The sequence below is a fragment of the Polyodon spathula genome, unplaced genomic scaffold, assembly GCF_017654505.1.
Source record: "Polyodon spathula isolate WHYD16114869_AA unplaced genomic scaffold, ASM1765450v1 scaffolds_1438, whole genome shotgun sequence".
NCBI lineage: Eukaryota > Metazoa > Chordata > Actinopteri > Acipenseriformes > Polyodontidae > Polyodon > Polyodon spathula.
This window is the reverse complement of record NW_024472918.1, coordinates 20,677-40,262: the sequence shown is the minus strand read 5'-3', so window position 1 is coordinate 40,262 and position 19,586 is coordinate 20,677. Positions and strand designations below refer to the sequence as shown.

The following is a 19,586-nucleotide window of genomic DNA, read 5'->3' as shown; positions in this document are numbered from 1 at the left end:
ACCAGTTACTGTGTGACAATGCTGGCCCCCTATTTGAACGTTTCAAAGAAATAATAAAGCAACAAAAAACTTTTTCACATGTGAATGAATTCAATAGGAAACAATACTTTTAGTTCATATGCAATTTGAATCTCATCCGCTTATTTTAAATGTTATTAAAAACAAAAAAAGTGTGACTATCTAAGCTGAACATCTCTGGAGCTCAGATACATGCCAGGGCATGTTGGAAAGAAATTGCAAGCCTGTACCTTTCCCAACAGTTAGCAGTGTTTAATGAAAACTAGAGTGGTCCCAACACAAGAGTACAAAGCTACAGTACTACAACGCTGGGAAAAACTGTCAAAGCACTCTGCGGTGCATTATTCCCCCAGCTCACAGCTACCACCACGGAGCTGGAACGAAGATGAGAGCCTTTCATGCTGAACTTATTATATTTTATATTTATAAAAAGAAAAGTACTACAGACTGAACCTCCCATTAGATCAACAAAATTACTGCTCTAAAAAGCGTTACTACAGCAACTCCCTCCGGGCCGGCCTCCCTGCGTCCGGCCCCCATCCGCTCCAGCTCATCCAGAACTCCGCTGCTCACCTAGCTTCTCCCACGCTACTCCACTGGCTCCCTATCACTGCTGGCATCCAGTTCAAGACTCTTGTACTCGCCTACCAATGCCTTGACCAGGCTGCACGCAACTACCTCCAGATCCTCATCTCTCTCCACCCCCACCCGACTTCCCCACTACGCCTGCACTAGAAGACAGGCTCCTCCATGCTCCCCTGCCTCCTGGGCCCGCTCCTTCTCCACCCTCACCCTGCAGTGGTGGAATAACCTTCCTATGGATGTCAGGACTGCCCAGTCCCTGATCACCTTCGAGCACCTCCTCAAGACACACCTCTTCAGACAACACTTGGAAAACTCAACTCTTCCCTTCTGGACAATAGAGCACTCTGCCTTTAATGCACTTTAACATGCACTTATCTGCTCCCTATTTTACTGTATTTAACCCTGCACTTAACCCAATCTATAGTATTTTGTATTTCACTTGCACTTGTATCTAACCCTGATGTAACTATCAACACTGTTATCTGCTCTTTAACTGCCCCGATATCAAATTGTACTGTGTTTTGTATTTGCTCTTATTAGGACTGAAGTCACTGTATTTTGTATCTTGCTCTTAATTGTACTGTAATTCTTGATATGGATTTTTTATATACAACTGTAAGTCGCCCTGGGTAAGGGTATCTGCTAAGAAATAAATAATAATAATAATAATAATAATAATAATAATAATAATAATAATAATAATAATAATAATAATAATAAAGTAGCAGCAGTTAACACACATCCCTGTGTATAACATGCATAACCAAGATGATCCATGTATAACACAAAGGATGCATGTCATTCTCTCGAAATTACGGGATAAACCCAGAATCCTGTTCCATTCTCTTGCTTTCTTTTACTCAGATTTTATTAAAACATGTGGTTGATGTAGACACAGTGCAATATTGCAGTACACCAACTTTCAAATCCACTGTGTTTTATTGCGGGCATGTTTTCAACATGAATTTAATTAGTTCAGACCTGGCTAATAAATACAAGCATATTATAACAAGCGAGAGCTGGACAGAAGAAATTCAAATTTACGCACCATTTATTTTCAGAAAGCATGAATTTCATTATACTACAACACACTGTGCATATCAGATAGATAAAGCATGGAAATAAAGCACTTAGAAATTCAAAATCTGACATTTGTTTAATACTGGATTTCAAATAATATTACTTAACTAAATGCCATTGGGTGATAAAGGGTTCCTTGCTGTACATGCTATAGAAACCAATGTGCCTACTTGCAGATCTGCTAGGCTGTGTACAGGGAAGCATAGAGAGTCTCACTGGGCTTTGGCAGAATTCATCAAGCTACAACTGCAGCTACAGGCAATACACAGTGTCAACAATGGTCAAAAATGGTCATTGATTTCCCAACCCAAGCAGCAACCCACTATACGCCTAAACTCCAGTCAATACTTGTATAATGCAGTATTGTGCCTTTTAGAAGAAAAAGTTAGATACTCAGTTACGATGTTTTGTAAAAGGTTATTCTGGCAATTTTACGATTTCCCTTGCTCGACTCTCACCCGTGCTTCAACATGCTTCCCTCGTGGTTTTACTACACTTTTGCTGTACTGAAGTATACCTTTATGGCTGTCCGAAATACAATGACTAAGTAAGCAACTGGATTAACAGAATAAGGTGTAAAGCAAATCCAATTTGGAAGCACTACCAACAGGAGTGCCTGGAACCCAAGGACCCAGCCCACCAGGTGGTCACATACAGCAGGCATGTAGACTTACTCTGGTCTGTAGAACATAAATAATCCTCCAATCTCTCACCGATTAGAAGAGAAAAGATGTTTAAATAACAGCCTGAAACATTAAAAGTCTGATCATGTAATTAAATACTGGGAAGCTAGGTGGCAAGCAGCTAACACCCCAAACAACCAGTGACTGAAGGGGCTGTGCAGAGAGTACGAAATGAGACAACATGAAGCACAATACCAAATTGAAGGGACTTTATCCATTCAGGGAAACTAATAAGTGTACATTTAAACAGCCCTTGATTCAAATAGTTATGCATCCAAAACATCAGCCAAACTGGTACTGGCTCAATTGTTAAGACCATTTTGCCTTGATTTAGGTTAGAAAGATTAGCGACTGGGTTCACAGATCCACATTAGCTCTAATGGTGCTAACTGGGGTCTGTGAAACTAGCCGTAGGATGAACATTGTATAAAAGTGTGCTATTTTTGCAAGTAGAGTTCATGGCAAACCAAAATAACCTCTACCCACCCAATGAAATTGAAATTCTGAGGAGACAAAGAGATTAACCTGCAAAGGACAAGCCTCCTTCAATATCATCAACTCTCCAAATGACCTCAATTTCACTACGTGACGCGAGCTTTATCCCAGATTGCTGGATAAATATCTGATAAGAGAGAAAAGGAACAGCTATCACTGAAATACCTCAGTGGTTAAAGCACTAACGAAGGATTAACTGGGTTATTTCTATATGTAGGTTAGAGCCGGGACACACAATCACTTTGTGGTAAGAGGGCAACAAACTCTAAAGCCCCTGACCTTAACCATATGGGTTCGGGGCTGGAAGTGGAAGCAAAAATTGATCACTGATCTCAGGGACTCGAGTCTAAACCAGTCCTGAATAGGTAAAAGACAACCCACTGCCAATTCAAATGAGAAGATACCTGGATTTAAAAAAAGAAACCACAGAGCCTAAAACTATTTAGATTAAACTGTGGTTGAAATAAGCACACTGTAGCATTGGGAAAAAACCCATGCGTGACCGTGCATTTTCCAAGTGGACTGATGATTAACTGCGATTGTATTTCCACTTAGTGTTTCTGGCTCTTACAATACAGTATACTATAGATTTGTTTTTAGACGACAGAGAAACACAACTTCAAGAGAGAGTTAATGTTTTAAAACATGGATTATGCTGGCCGGCAGCAGGTTAAATGTTCTGCTGCTCAGCCTGTGCTTCGGGCAATGAAGAGACTGGGCTGGTTTTAAACTACAGGTTCATAACGCTGACCAAGGAACACAGTCAACACAATCCAGATGCAGACGGTCCTTGCCTCCCCTGCCTGGAATCAATCATAAAGCAGACTGCATTTGGACACAGAGGCCCTATGCCATTGAATTCTCTTGATCTACGGGTAGAATTTAGTCAAAGGATTACTTCCCACTTTCAAAATTCTCTATAGAAAATGGCAGCCCCAATTTAAAGGCTTTACAAATTCCCTGGATAACAGAAGGTTTAAAAAAAAAAAAAAATGCTCATCCAAAAATGAAACTTGTTTTAATGAGTTATTCACTGTTCTGCGAATTCAGTTCTTAGTTGTACCTTGCTCAAGTTACAAAAGGATCCGGACCCCCCATGTGGTTGCACCAGAAGCTAGCGCAAAGGTAATTACCGGCAATGTGTGCAGAAAATAATTGGCTTGTGTGCTGAACGGAATCAGGGACAACGTGAAATAAATTAACAGCATGAACTACTGCTTTAAACAACAGCGAATGCCAAAGGACCAGTCTAGTTAACAGAACACATCTTTCTTGTTTTAAATAAGTCCTCTGGTCTCACACTGCTGCATCTCACAATGTGACTTTGACTGTGGTAATAAAGACGACAAACAGGACGGCAGATTATTATATTTTTGTGTTACTAAATCATGGATAAAGCTGTGCCAAGCAGTACAGCAGACCAGAAAACATTCATATATTTTTTTTGTTTGCCCTTTAGGGAAAATGAAGGGATACAAATTATTTTTTTTAACTTAAGTCACATGAAAATAACCAGTGCAGGTGCATAAAAAGGATCCTTGTAATCACGTAAAATGTCAAATTATAGCCAAATGTTTAAACCTCTGCTACCAATAATGCCAATGGAAGTGAATGGAGTACTTGCAGCTGTAACAAGGAGGAAGTGTTCAGAGTGATTGCTTACAGTTCAGACGTCCAGCCGTTCCCAACAGCATTACTGTAGATTGCTGACAATGATCTTGCACAAGCCCACATGCAACCAGCAAGCCAGTGCCAGTTTAGTAAACCCAATTCAATATGATTCAATTTAAAAGGATTAATCTGTTTGCAGTCACACTCAGCAGCTATTGTTGACTCCCCGCGTCTTATAGGCAGGGAATCAAACGACTGATTAAACTATCACAACAGATTGTATCTCTTACTCGGAGCAGAAGACAGGAAACCCACTGCATGGGAAATCAGGATTAGAACTCCAGACTACGTGCTGTACTTCCTTCCCTTAAACGGGATACATTTAGGAGGATTAACCCAATTACTACAAATTCAACTTTCTTTTTTTCTTGATGGTGCAAAGCAGACATTTTACCACCTTACAAGGTTTAATGTAGCTACCTGCACCCATAAATTAAGAAAAAGAAGTATTGCTATTCAGTGCCCATTGACTTCTGCTTATAACATCCTACTGTGTCAGTTTCAAGTGAATTAACTTCATGTAGAGGTTATCATTATTTAATTCTATTCTTCTTAGTAAGGTTTCCAGTGTAATATGTCAAAAAAAGTCTTTTTTTCTTCTTAGTTGGATCATGATGCTGACAGAAGAAGCTGCCAATCTACACTGGGATGACATCACAATTGCCGAGAGGAATACTCACAGGCTACGGTCAGAGAGAGCGGCGTGCTGACCTCATGTAAAAGGATTACAATGGTAACAAGTCTCCAAGCATGATCTCTGAAATAAAGAAACAACAACGAGAAAGGAGACTTTCCAAAAACAACGTATACTCTCCCAAGCTGCGTTTAACTCACTAAATGCCTCTGTCCGCATTTGAGGACAGGCTACTTTATAATTCTGAAACATTTTTAACTGGAATCTACCTTTTATAAAATTTTAACTTTATTGTTATGATAACTTACTCTAATGTCTTAATGTTGCTGTTAATTCTGCAAATATAGCCCTTCAGGAGCTTTTTTGACACTTCAATACAAAGAAAGATACTGAAGAGGAAAAATTATACGTTTCTTGATGTTCTCCTACACAGAGCGAGGCTGAAGCTCCATTTTCTATGTGCTGAGCTTCATAGCCGGAGCGAAATTTCACTGCTCTGATTACAGGCGTGTCTCACTTAAATGCCCTCAAAATAGGACATAACCAAAACAAAGGATTTCAATTTTCAATTTAGAATGTATCACATGATATAAAACACAACTTGTGTTCTCATTTTTTCAAAGAAAAATGAATTTGGTACTTAATGGGTTAATGGTCAGCTGTTGCTCATGTTGGGGTGGCCTTTAATTGAATTGGTCCTACTTTTCAATGGGAGAGGTCTAGTTTTACCTCTCACAAATGATTACGCAGCTGTGGCTAAATTCACACATACACACAAAAAAAAAAAGAGAATCTGCTAATCCAATGATATTATATTTACAATAGATAGATTTAATGCTACTATTTCTCACCTTTCCAGGATCAGTTCCATCAACAACAGTAACTCCTACCACACCTTGGGTGGGAGCGCAGCAGTCTTAAAATAACCTGTTTTTGGACAGACCCAAAATTGACGTTCCAATACCTGTTCTGTTGCCTTGGTATTTGCTACTGAACACTTTTCTTAAGATAAATCTCCCTGGCCTCCCCAGTGGCAGAGCAAGTAAAGCTTGACAAGTCACTCTGCATTGATGAAAACCAATCAATTAAAAAAGCATTTCTTCAACAAAAAGGCTACTGTGTAAGCCTCTGATTAAATCACCTCAGAGAGTACAGGAACAAAACAGCTCTTTAAAAATTCAAATGCAAACGTAATTAGATGACTATCATTTAAAAAGTCATACTTGCTTTCTACACCCACAGACACTCAGTTAAAGAACAAGCTTCATGTGGGCATGCACAGTCTGTGTCACTGGTCACAAAAGAAAAGGTGAAACAAGATTAACGTTATGAATAGTTAGAGGCTCGTAACACCCGAATGGCGTTCAGTGTTTTACAGCAAAGTTGGCCTGAAATCTCATTATTTTTTTGGTACGAAAACCCTTCTTCCCAGTGAAAATGCCTTTTGATAAAAATCTGAACAGGATCAGCAGGCTGATTGGGAAGTTATCAAAAGCCAACCCTTTAGCTGCTTTAACTGGGTTAAAAAAAGAAAACCGATAATGACGCAACTTACTGACGTAACCCCCTGATGGCAGAGAAATCTTGGCAGGGGCTTGGACGGCTTTGCCTGTTGTTCCAAGTATGATTACTACCATTACATAATTCACTTTGGGGGACGGCTTGCACAGTGGATATTATGACATTTGTTAAACAGAATGGCTCTCTGCTGTGATAAATCAGGGTCGCACTCACTAGAATGCTTTACTGAGTTTGTGTGCGTAGCGCACCGCCACTAGACACCGCGTTATACAGGACATTTCGGCAATCTGGATTTGATTCACAGTCTCTCAAGATTAAGTTCTTAAGAGCTCCGAATGAGGTTTTATTTAACTTTGACATCTCCTCATTTTATCAGCACAGTAAACTCCATTCTCAGCCCTATGGCATCTTGCTGCTTATCCAGCTAATATTATATTTCAGCACTGCAGCAGTGTTCTTAAGCATCAGTTTTAGGAAAGGTAATCTTATCTTTCTTATAAATATTAAAAACAAGAAATCTCAAATAAGTAAACTTCTTGTAAATATTTTACAGTGCCTACTGTCCAAACTGTTTAGTACTCTACTTCTGCCCCTGTAACATCAATCTAATCCTGTTAGAATTCAAGAAGGAATCTCACTGTTACAATTAGTTGCATGCTGAGATTTCAGCACGTATAACAATTTTTTAAAAGCAAATTCACCTGAAAGTCACGCGGCATCATTCACAAGTAGCTCCTTTTAGAAGTGTGGTTTCATAAGGACAATGTCACACAACTAGAGAAGCAACTGACCTTCGCCTTGCAGAGTGCTCTTGAACAGAACCCTCAGAGCGGATGTTACGTGGCAGTCTGGCAAACAGGCACATTTTCAATACATGTAGCGGTACAGCACTGCAGCAACCAGTTTAACCACAGATACACTCTCTCTGTCAACTGGAAACCTTGCATGTTTACTACAAGTCTGGAATCAAACACAAACTGTACTTCAAAACAAACTCTCCAGATCTCAGGGAAATTGTATTTTCTATTTATTGGGGTTGTACAATTTATTTTCAGTAATGCAAAAAAAGCTACCTATAACCCCCCCCCCCCCCTCCAGTGGAGGCTAAAGAGCTAAATGGAATGCCTGGTTTCAGTTCTTCAATAGCTGATGGTCCACAGAACAGCAAAGCTGCCGTGTGCACAGTTTACAAGAATAGCAGGAGGTAAAAAAAAAACAGCTCAAGATTCCTGCTGGGATTTCAGTCAGTGACTGGAAAAGCACAGTGTCTCTCAGCTAACAATTACCACAGTGCTAAATATCAGCCCACTAAAGGAGCTGCTCCATTATTTACCCATTCACTAAATTCCTCCGCAGACAGACTTTTACAGCAGTAAAGAAACTGGCGATCTTCGAGTCTGTTCTGCAGCCTGCTGTACCTGAACTGTGCGTTAATAGGCAAATTGTCAAATCTGTGCATTGGGATAATTTCCTCGAAATGTCTCTCCGCCAATATCAGTACAAGGGTTTTCATTCAGTTTTTAATGTAATCTGTTGTGTTGTTCGAGGAACGCAACGTGGGTTTAAGCTGTTTAACATTTTTTGGGTTGTTTTTTTTTTGTTTTTGTTTGCCAAGGATTACAGCAGTCAATCATTTTGAAAGACAGGACCGTGACTAGAGTGCAGCAGCAACAACATTGACTCTAATTTGACAGAAGGGCTGGAAACTATTCACCAGGAATCTGAGACAAATGCAAATTGCTTTCTTAATGGAGGTTTCATTTTTCTCACACCATTAAGAACAACAGAAATGATATGACAGTCATAAATTAAAATAACACTAAAAAAATATAGATATTTTGGACATAGACAAGTTAACTTCAGTGATCTTGGCCATTACTCAAACAATAAACAGGTCAATTATAGGAGAAAGAGAAACAAATTACCCAGAAAAGGGGGAATAAATCCTGAAACTGAGAACTCTTATGGAGTACCCAGTGCAACACAACACTGTTATAGGATCACACAGGGACACCCACAATCCATTCCACTGACTTCTTACAGGGCTGACTTTCATCTTACATCTGAAGTCCATTTTACCCATGAGGGCAATTTTCAAAGTGGCTTCTTGGCCACATCGTGACTTTACACAAGAGATTGCTTTTATTTTCCAGCATCAAAGCTTCTGACCCCGAATCAGGGATGACCAAGATAGCAAGCCTTTCAAAATTCAAGTTTTCAAGCGGTTGGGTATGTTTAGATTTCCAAATAGGTGAATATAATAAAAAAACAAAAAAAAAAAAAACAAGACGTGTGTGAGGGACAACAAGTTTTACCGTTATACTTTGTCGGACAAGTAGTCTCATTAGTCTGCTCTCCGGGAACGCTGTGCTTTAAAATCACAGTATATACAGTAATCAAAACCGAAACCTAACATACAAACATGCTGCACCTCATAATCCCCATTGGCCTGGTGCGTGAAGTCTGATGTAGCCTGAATCTTTTTTGTTTAACTGTTATGTTTGTTTTGCCATGTTCATGCACAAAAATGAGATGGGCTCAGTTTTGGCAAGTACGTTTGGACTGAATTGCATTTTCTTTATTTGATTTCATAAAGTAAAAATGATTACGAATCAGTAATTGATTGGGTTCATTGTTTAATAAAAGCAAAATCCTAAAAGTTATATTCTATTTGTATGTGTGTTTTGTGGGATGGTGTTTTTTTTTTTAAATTATATATATTTAAAAAAAACTTTTGTCCTAGATACAAATGATAGAAAACTCTACTTACCGTCCCCCTGAGAGCAGTCAGTCTGCTGGAGGCTGCTGTGTGAAGAGCCTGACTGTGTGTCGTTTAAAAGGTACTGTGTGAACCGTCTTGCTTTGTAACTGTTTGTGTTCATTTTAAAAGGTAAACAGCTTAGCTGTGCTGTTTATTTCGTTAGGTTCCTGCCGTGTGTAATCAGCGCTCCAAAGTGGAGCTCGGTTTTTGTTTAGTTAATTTTTCTTTGAATAAAAAGTGTGCTACTGTGTTTAAAAATCCATTTCCTGGTGTGTTCGTCAGTCACTAGTGCTGAAAAAGAACTTGAGCCCGTGTGGCGAGCATCTTTCTATATATATATATATATATATATATATATATATATATATATATATATATATATATATATATATATATATATATATATATATATATATATAAATAAAAATACAATTTTATAGATTTTACTTTTATTTTCCCCATTGTGATTCCTAATTCAATTCAAGCCACCTGGTTAAGAGCAGAGATGGCGTGAAAGCAAATCTACTTAATACCATCAACCCATTTTAGTGTGTAGTTGATGTCTGACAAGAATAAGAATGGCGTCTATTTAAAATGATTAAACTAAACAGTTTGGTATGTGTTGCAACACGCCTTGTAGTTGTAACACATTGCAGTAACTACTTTAATACATTATTCACTGAATTCCATAACAGCCCATGAATATTCAGAGCCTGGCGCTTTGTTCAACAGGACATCCAAAATAAACCAAACCAAAAAACACAAGACAGAGTTGATTATTGTTTAGAGAATGATCGTTTTTTTTTGTTTTGTTTTTTTTTAATGTTTTCAGTAGTATTTGAAAGCTTGTTAAGTGTCTAAACTTTGTTTTTATCATTCTTGCTTTTGAATGATAAAACACTCTCAGTGTATTGATTATTACCTGTCTGATATTCAAATAGGAAATGGGTTGCTGACTGTACCCTCTTTTTTATGATAACTTACTGTGGGGGTAGTACAAGAGTGGTGGGCTGGACTTTAGGGCGTCGCTTTGCAGACGCCCCCATTTGATTGGCCGATCTTTTCAGAGACTGTTGGTTCAGGAGACTGGATGCCAGGCCAGCATGGTATTGCAGCTGAAAACAAAAACACAGACAAAAAACCATGAGAAAAACAAACAGCGTGGCCGGTACAGTCAGATCAGTCTAAACAACAGTGCATTACCGTGACAGCACTGCCGAGCCACACATTACCGTGACGACACTGCATGTCAAATGCATATTTGTGCTAACTGTGCATGCTACCTATATTTCAGTGGTTCACATTTAAGACAATAACAGGATTTATTTTATTTATAAACCGAAAATCAGAAGCCCTGCTTATAACCAGAACGTGCAGGTTGGAAAATTCTCAAATATGCCAACATGCATTTTGCACGTCACCACTAAGCTATTGAAGTGTTGACTCCCATTATTAATTTATTTTACAGAAAACGAGAGCAAGCAAGTTGTGTGCAAGATAAAACATTACAGTAAGTCTATATAAATATAAGCACAGTCAGCACTCACATATCCATCCCTATCAAATTTAGACTTCAGTGACAGTTAAACGCGTGTGACGCATATCTGATTATTTCATTTTGGCCCGTTCCAACCCTTGTCTGTTTTTCAGGGAACACAAAAAAGACACAATATCAAAAACACATATCTGAAAAGTAGGCTAAAATAAGCAGGCTTCCATTTAGATGTACTCGATTGGTTTTGTTGGTATAGTACTATATTTTCAACAGAAGTAGTATTTTAATTCAGAACGACAGGATTCTGAAAATATCACTGGAAAAAAAGAGATGCCACGTGGACTGTAATACCTTGCGTACTTTTAAATCTGGTACGTACTGCAGCAGTATGTAAAATTCCTAATGTCACAGTTCACTGGCAAATGAAAATGAACAGAAACAACTCGAAGACCACAGATTTTAAAAAATACGTCACAGTCTCTAAAACTGTTTAATGATTAACTCTTACATTACCCTAGCCTGTCACTTTGCTTTGGTTTGACTGCATTTTCATCATGTGAAACTGGAGGAAGCGCTGTGCAACTGGCAACTATACAATACAAACAGACTGATTTGGCATGCAGAGATAAATGTGAAGGGAGATATATATATATATATATATATATATATATATATATATATATATACAAGGGCGATAAAACGCGACTGATGTGTATCTGGGTAACGGATATCATAGCGCTGACTGTATACATCCCTTTCAGTTACCTATACCATTTTGTGTTTTGTCCTGAGTCTTGGCAGCGCAACTTCAAGCCCCACAGAGTTTACAGAAACAGTTTTGTCATTCAAAAAATGATATTAAAAAAAATTAAAATTATGCCTAAAGGGGAAATATAAATATGAAAAACCTTAAAGTCCTTAATATGGACTTGTGAGTAAAAATGAGTATAATGTGTCTGTGTCATCGTTTAAGCAGCTCCTAATTTACTGGCCGCAGGGAAGCAATGTCTCTCTAACAGGCTAAGGTCTATATTGGTGGGGAGGGGCGCTGACAGCGAAGGAAAATATTCTTAATAAAATCAGAACCACTCGGAGCACCGGAACTCTAATCGCTTTCCTCTAAAGTCAAACAGTTTCTCCAATTCTCCTCTAAACCCATAAAGAGGGGGTGGGATCGACCCCTGAGAACCCTAAAACTATCCTGAAAGACCGGCTGTTTTAAAACGTCAGCTGCTTCCTGTTTCCATCGTTCCTGGCAGTTTTTCTTTTTGCCATGGCAGCAAAACGAGTGTTGGATTTTTAAACTGAAAGGTGTTGGTTGGGCATCTGAGGATAGTATAAGTTGGCAAATTGTGGCTTCCTGGCTTTGGGAGCATGTCCTTTTTTTGATTATAAGCTGTAAAGGAGGATGCAAGCTCAGCTGTTTGTGTGCTGATTCTTATTTGTGAGCATTACTTTTGCTGGCTTAGCAGCACTGTCTCACTTATGGCTCTTTGGTCAGTCCTTTGTAGACACCCTGTCCAGGCAGTACATCTCAGGAGGCTGACAGCAAATGGACAAGACGCTTGGTGACCAATTGTTCAGCAAATACCCAGCAGCTATGATACTGTAATCTACTTTAAGTCTAGTTTATATACCTTCATGTTAGTTTATTACCTTTGTAAAGCACTTTTGCAACAACTGCAGATATCAAGGAAAGACCCGGACCACTTTAAGAAAACAAATCTCATGTTTTAAGGATCTTTCCAATTCATAAACCCAACAATGGGAACACTGGATAGTTTGACTAATGTCTAGAAAGTTCAGCTCGATTCTTTTATTTTCAGGCACTGATTCAGTAGGACTAAAACAGAAAGAAAAGAAAGCAAGAAAAGTAACGTCAAACAGATCAACACCAGTTCCTGACAAAGAAGGGAAAAGCAATGATGAGGGAGGTATTTGAACGACACGACTCACCAGATTCGTACAGCACCCACATGATCCGGTCTAGTCCCCATCCTAGCACGTGACATTCAAAGACCAGTTAAAGGACACCCCAATCATTGCTGTTATATTGAGTGCAAAACCATTTACGCATGGGGGCTGAGAATGCGCTTTGATTGGCTGTTCAGTGTCAAGTGGTAGCATGGGGGTCACCACTGATTAACTCTGTTGAAGAGTTCTAAGTATGAAAAATAACCCCCGTTGTGTGAAAACTAAGCGGTCAAAGAAATTAGGGCTTTAAATCTGAAATAGGAGGAGGTCTTAAGAAAGACTTGAATATATTTATACTGAAAGCTTGGACAATCAAGAAATCAAGTTGTCTAGTTTAATCGCACTCAGGAACACAAAGTAGTTGCTCCCATACGTTCACAATATTTATGAAGTGACCAGTCTGCAGATGGACTCACTAGTACTGATACTATTAGGACTACCCAGGCAGCAAACAGGTGGCAGTTCTGAAACCCACTACAGTAATAGCTAATCATCAGCATGCAGCACCACTCTCCCCACAGTCTGAATCACTACCTTATCTCTGCATCAGTCTCCTGGCTTCAGCACAGACAGAGCCCTTCAATTAGTGTTTCAATAAATCCGTAGCCTGTTAATTGCTATTAAAATATTCCACCTCTTCTGCTAATTAGCCTACATCCAACCCTCTGGTAATGCTTTAAGAGAACAAGCAACAGATGGCACGGCACTCCCCCACTTTAATCTGGCTGACCGCAACGGACGCGACAGCATCCAATTTATTTGAATTAATCACAACTCCTGCGCAGCTAATGAGACAAGTTTGAGAAAAGTCTGAATTCTTTAGTCATGGTTTAGCACGCTGGGATATGAGATCTGATACAAAAAGGGTTTAACAAAGCAACTGCACGTCTTAAAATTAACACTTTGCTCAAAACAACTTTGTTTTCTATCAAGTCACAAAGTGATAGCACAAAGAAACTGTGCAGAATTCATTTTAGTTAAGGGGGAGCATGTAAAAGGGGGGGGGGGGGGGGCATGCAACGTCTACATGGCTTTAAAATGTCTTATGAATCTGTTTCTTGTTTCTGAAACCTTTGGAGCAAAACAGCTATGTTAGACATCCCTGTGGAGAAACTTGCCAATTTGATTAAAAGAATTTTGAACTCGGACGACCAAAGGAGTATGGGCTCATAATACAGTGAGCCAGCACACCGGGGATCCAGCTAGCACTGAACCATAAAACCAGCAGGACCACCATTATCTGTATCCGATCTGGGACATGCCAGGTCTGCTACCAGCTACATTTAATAATGGCCAAATAATCTCTCTCTCTCTTGTGAGAGCCTTGTCTTGGGCTCTGTGTAATCAGTAAACCAATCAGTGATGGGGGGGGGGGAGGTTGAGCCACCAGTGATTTAAATAGCCAAACTTTTAAAAGAAATGAAAAATAAACATAACATAACAAACCCCACGACTGACAGCTAAATGCAGAGCTGCAGCAGAGGTCTAAATTACAAAGAAGGGCATCCAGTTCCAGCAGCAGGTGTCTGAATGCTGACAAAGATTATGGTAGCATAATTACTGTCAAGATCAAACAGAACAGAAGAGACACAGTGCGCCGTTGGAGGCCAAAGAGAGGATGACGGGAAGCCATCTCTGCTGTTTGATTGCCTTTCTCATTAGAGAGATGGTAAAGCGGACTAAATGCATGACTTGTGCTTTCACTCCTGTGTCTCCTACCTTTACCCCCAAGTAACCGTTGCCTCAGCTAATGCAAGTGGTAACAAAGCCTCAGTGCTACTGGCAACTCCAGCTGCCACACATACACTGCCAACCATTTCAAAACGAGTGAGCAACTTAGTTATGAACTAAACTGAAGTATGTCCTCCTTACAGCAGTAACTATAACTATGATTTTTGCTGCTAGTAAATGCTCATGAAAAGGTGCAGGCAGGCACCACAAAGTTTTTATCTCTTACTGTAGCTTTAGAAGCGCTATAAATCCTGACACGAACAGCTCTACTCATTCCTGGGCCTTGCTCAAGCACAGACTGCCCTTCACAGCATGACGGAAAATAAAGGCAGGGCTGTTTTCTTCTCTGGGTATTTTAATAGAAAATTGAGTTTTTCTTATCTGTATCGATAGTAATGTATTCTGCTGCAGAATCATGTTTCAATGCTATTCAATTGGTCATACAGCTGTGGTCTACCCCTGCTGTCTCCAGGTTGACAGTTTGTCAGATCAGCCTGCAAATCTGAGACAGGGGTGATCCACGTGACGCTGATGGAAACGTCTTAAGGGGTTGATTTGATCCTATCTGTGGCTATCCTTGGATTACCCCTAAAAATAAGCATCTGATACAATCCAGATGAGGGAGGAAAAAAAAAATCTAATGTCTTTTCCAGGAGGGGTAGACGTTAATCGCCCTGTGACCCTTACTTACTAAAACGGCCTTTTACAATTTAGCAACCTCTAGAAGGCTTAGTACTGCACTGAAACATGTTAGACTAAATAAATTTCAGAAGCTGAAACTGTCAAAAACACAGAACACAGCCCTCCTTGGGGCAGCAATAAATCTTGAAAGCCTGCATCAAAAATGAAAATACTGTAATAAGAACAATAAAAACTCCCTTTGGAAAGCTCAACCTGCACAACAGGTAACATTCCTCTGGAAATCCCTGCCACTCTTGCACTCCAAGACCCTATCTCCGCCGCTCACAAGTCAGGGTGAGACAGTGGATCTCTGTGAGCAAGGATCCTCTGGCAGTGAGCAAGCCAGGCTCTTTGGCTCTTTTGATCAGATAGAACAAGAACAAAGAGACAGCAGTGCCTCAGCCTCCCTGGGTTTATTCAGCAGTGAACAGCAAAGAAAGGAAAGAATTATTCAAAGCATGATTTAGTGAAGGTCCTGGGTTTGGCTATATGATTTATCTATATATTTGACCGCTATAGTATTTCAGATTTATTGGAAATTGCTTGAGAGGGACTTTACATAGCACCATTATTATTATTATTAGTATTTTACAACCATCAAAAAACTTCAGGCAATACCTTACTGGTCATAAATAAAATAAAATTCTCTAAAATAAAATTAAACTGAATCAGCCCCCAATTACTTCAATCCCACTCCTCAACCTTTCCTTTAAACAGGCAGAAATGAAACACATATGATTGATAAGGGAGCAAGGAAAATAAATCACAGAACAAGCTAAAAAAAATAATGAATACAATGCGTCTATCAGTAAACTAGCATATCAAACCACTTTACCAAATACTCTTTGGGAGCTGGGAGACAGTGTATGAAGCTGCGAGTGCAGAAGGCAGCAGCACACTGTACTGTACGGAAAGGCAGCAGAGAGCAGTCGGAGGGTTAATTAATTTTTAAATACCAGCCGAGCCGCTTGGGATTCATGGTATTTTCTGGAACCGGTTCCCATAAATCAGAGTTACGGAAAGCGGCTGAGATCGGACGGGCTCCGCGCAGGAAACTAATTTGGGTTTAAACAAGTTTCTGCTCGCTGTGATTGAACAAGGGGTTGTGAAAATGTGACAATGCGGCAGGGTTTTAATAAGAGCCTAAGCAAGCTCTGACCGTAGCTGGAATTGCAGTGTTGAAGGGGTTTCTCCCTCCCCTTCCTCTTTTTATTAAATATTGAGCACGAGGCAGTCTTAACCCTTAGTTTTCATCTTGAGCTGACGGTACTAGAAAGACAAGCTGGGTTTGCATCCCACTTTAGCAATTAACAAATAGTGGTCAAGTAAATTATCATTATAAGATTCAGCTTTGCAGTAAAATTATGTTGCTCAACCCCCGCTAAAAATGAGACATAACAGTTTTTAGCACCCAATCCAATTGACAAAGTGGCGTATATGATTTATAGCAAATCTACAGCAGGTATTGATTTTTGATGCTAATGGACAATAATTGATATTGATGACTTTTCTTAGGATAACCTGCACAGTTGCATCAAAGCAATGGGTTTATCAAGGATGAAATTACAGTTTCCAATTATGCAGATTGATAGTCATCAGTAAATTGTGCTTAAAAAAAAAGCAAATATTTCCAAATATGCAGCAAATGGGTATTGTGTATTTTTTTGCTTTTATATTCTAATTCTGATATTCTCAAAAGCCCCCTGTCGAGAAAGACATTTGGCAGAATAAACATCTGATGTTCAGAACGACGCACCCCTGCCTCTGAACTGGCCTGCGCTACACAGTTCACATCAAACATTGCTTTTTTATTTTTAAAAGGTCATACTTTTTTTTTTTCAGCGACTTTTTATCCTTTTAATTGAAGCAGCAATTATTCCAGAGACGTGTATTCCATCACTACCAAAGCAAAAGGATCAGTCTGGAAGTTCTGTGTCCAGATCTTATGTGGGCGAGCTGTTGGAAGTGAACCATTCGTCAGTTCTGACAGTATTTATTTAACAGATGATTAAAGCCCAGGGCCAGCTGGTATAAAAACTATTCCTTGTATATCATCAGCATCTGATTAAATTACAATTCACAATGAATTTACATGCAAAGATGGGCTTTGCTGTGAATGTCTAACCTGCTGAGATTTTAAAAAATATATTTCTGCTGCAAAATAAATAATCTCCCAGAAAGAATTGCTACTGCATCCTCAACTTTCCAATGTTGGTCTGGCAATGGTGGAAATTGCTTTTATAAAAAGGTACCTACAATAAGTTAAACTAATTACAATTTGCTGTTACTTCAATACCCATTAGGATCTGGCGTCAAATCTACTGGTAAAAAAAAATAAAAAATCTTACAATCTGACAGTATCGAATACTTGAGTCAGCGTGACCTTGTGGATGAAGGCAGAGTCACTGATACACTGCAATGTCACCCCACTGCAGGTCACCGTCCCTGCCTATGCTGTTTGCAAGAAGATTAAGTACTCTCTTGAACTATGTTGCCGAGAGAAGGCTTGACTCACAATGGGTGGAACCTGATTCTTGTGTTCTCATCTTTGTGATGGACAGCGACCAGTGGAATAAAGAGTCATAGAGAGAGAGAGAGAGAGAGAGCGAGAGCGTGTGTTAAAAGAAATCAAAAAGGCTGTAGTGGGGATCCACTATATTAATCTGACAAAGTCCCAACGGTCAAGTGCTTAATGAACACTGGGACTGCTGCCGGGAATAGCTGCCGAGAGGGTTGGTTGATGTCTTCACTGTTGGATTGTCGAGATAAGCAGGTATTTAAACGGCTCACTGGGCTGGAGGTCTTTGTTAGCGCTCCGGGCACAAAGCAGGAGCGTTAATCAAATTCTTATCTGCTGTTAAATGAATGTGCAGCATCGTCGCGGGCCACGAACAAGCCACAGGGATAATTGACAATGATCAAGCAGTTACTGTGTCATGCTGTCGAGATAAGGAACGCCACTGATAAAGCGAGAGTGAGACGGAGAGAGGTTAAACAGCTGTTTCATGCACTATTGAGCCAGGCATAGCTGCTGCTGAGGTCTACTCCCTCTTTCTCTAGGCCCAGTACATACAGTAAAAGCAGGAACAGGCTGCCAGACAGATCAGGACACGTCACAAAGGTGTATCAGTGGGTAGACAGATCTAGAAATCTGTCATATAGCCAGAGAGTTTGACAGCTACATAAATGGACAATAGATTTACTGTTTTCTCCAATGAATTTGCAGGTGTTTACTCGTCTGCCAGTCTGAGTGCTGTCAGGTAAAGCAGCATGTAACAAAACTGCAGTAACCCTGGATAGAATCACTACATTAACAAGCATGTCAGCAACTGGAAGGAGGAAGTGTGGCTTACTTTGTGAAATACAGGCTGTACTGAAATATTAGATTTAACAAAACAGGCAATTAAGATTTCCCTTTTTTTTCTTCAGTCACATATGAATTCCTGCACATAAATACAACCCAATTTAAATGTTTCTATTGGCATTGGTTTTGTTTGTAAACCTCTCAAGGCGCTACCCATTTACACTTACTGTAGTCATATATATATATATATATATATATATATATATATATATAGAGAGAGAGAGAGAGAGAGAGAGAGAGAGAGAGAGAGAGAGAGAGAGAGAGAGAGAGAGAGAGAGAGAGAGAGAGAGAGAGAGAAACAACTCATTGAGGGGCTACACCAAAATAGAATTCCTTGCTGTCTGCCTTCTACTGTATATTATTGACACATTTACAGACCAGCACAGACCAGTTTGTTAATCCCCAAAGACAGTTATTTACTTGTTAGCTTTCTTCCCTTTGAAATAAAAACACTACTGAAGGTTATTTTTGTATTGTAGGAAAGGCACACACTGCATGTAACTAACCTAAAACAGCAGCAAACTTGGAGACTATGAAAAGGCATCGTGAACTATTTCTGTGGAACAGAAAGCTATTTGGGTAAGCGAGACTGGTTTGCTATACCAACGTTCTGACAGAACTTCTGACAGAATTGTTCCTCCTGCAGCAGATAGGGGAGATGCTTTTAAGCTGTTGAGAGATTTGTTTCTGCCCTGTTAATAAAGGTATCAGTGATAATTGAGGCTGTATTTTGTTCACGGTTATCACAGATTACCGTAAAATGTACCCGTTCCCGTGCAATACATAGTTCCCTGTGAAAATTCCCATTTCTGAAAGAATTGTGTAAATATACACTTACTTTACCACTTACATAAACACCGCAAACATCCTGTCTTCTTGACACTGCTTATTGC

At 39.5% G+C, this 19,586-nt stretch overlaps 1 protein-coding gene across 2 annotated transcripts in view; it reads right to left on the bottom strand.

The window, feature by feature from the left end:
* The window catches only part of med27 (mediator complex subunit 27), a 59,659-nt gene that overhangs the window by 27,858 nt on the left and 12,215 nt on the right, over positions 1 to 19,586 (bottom strand). For both annotated transcript variants that reach the window (XM_041242914.1, XM_041242915.1), the window contains exon 3: positions 10,433 to 10,563. In XM_041242914.1, the coding sequence (XP_041098848.1) occupies positions 10,433 to 10,563 (131 nt within the window). The remainder of the gene's footprint in view (positions 1 to 10,432; positions 10,564 to 19,586) is intronic.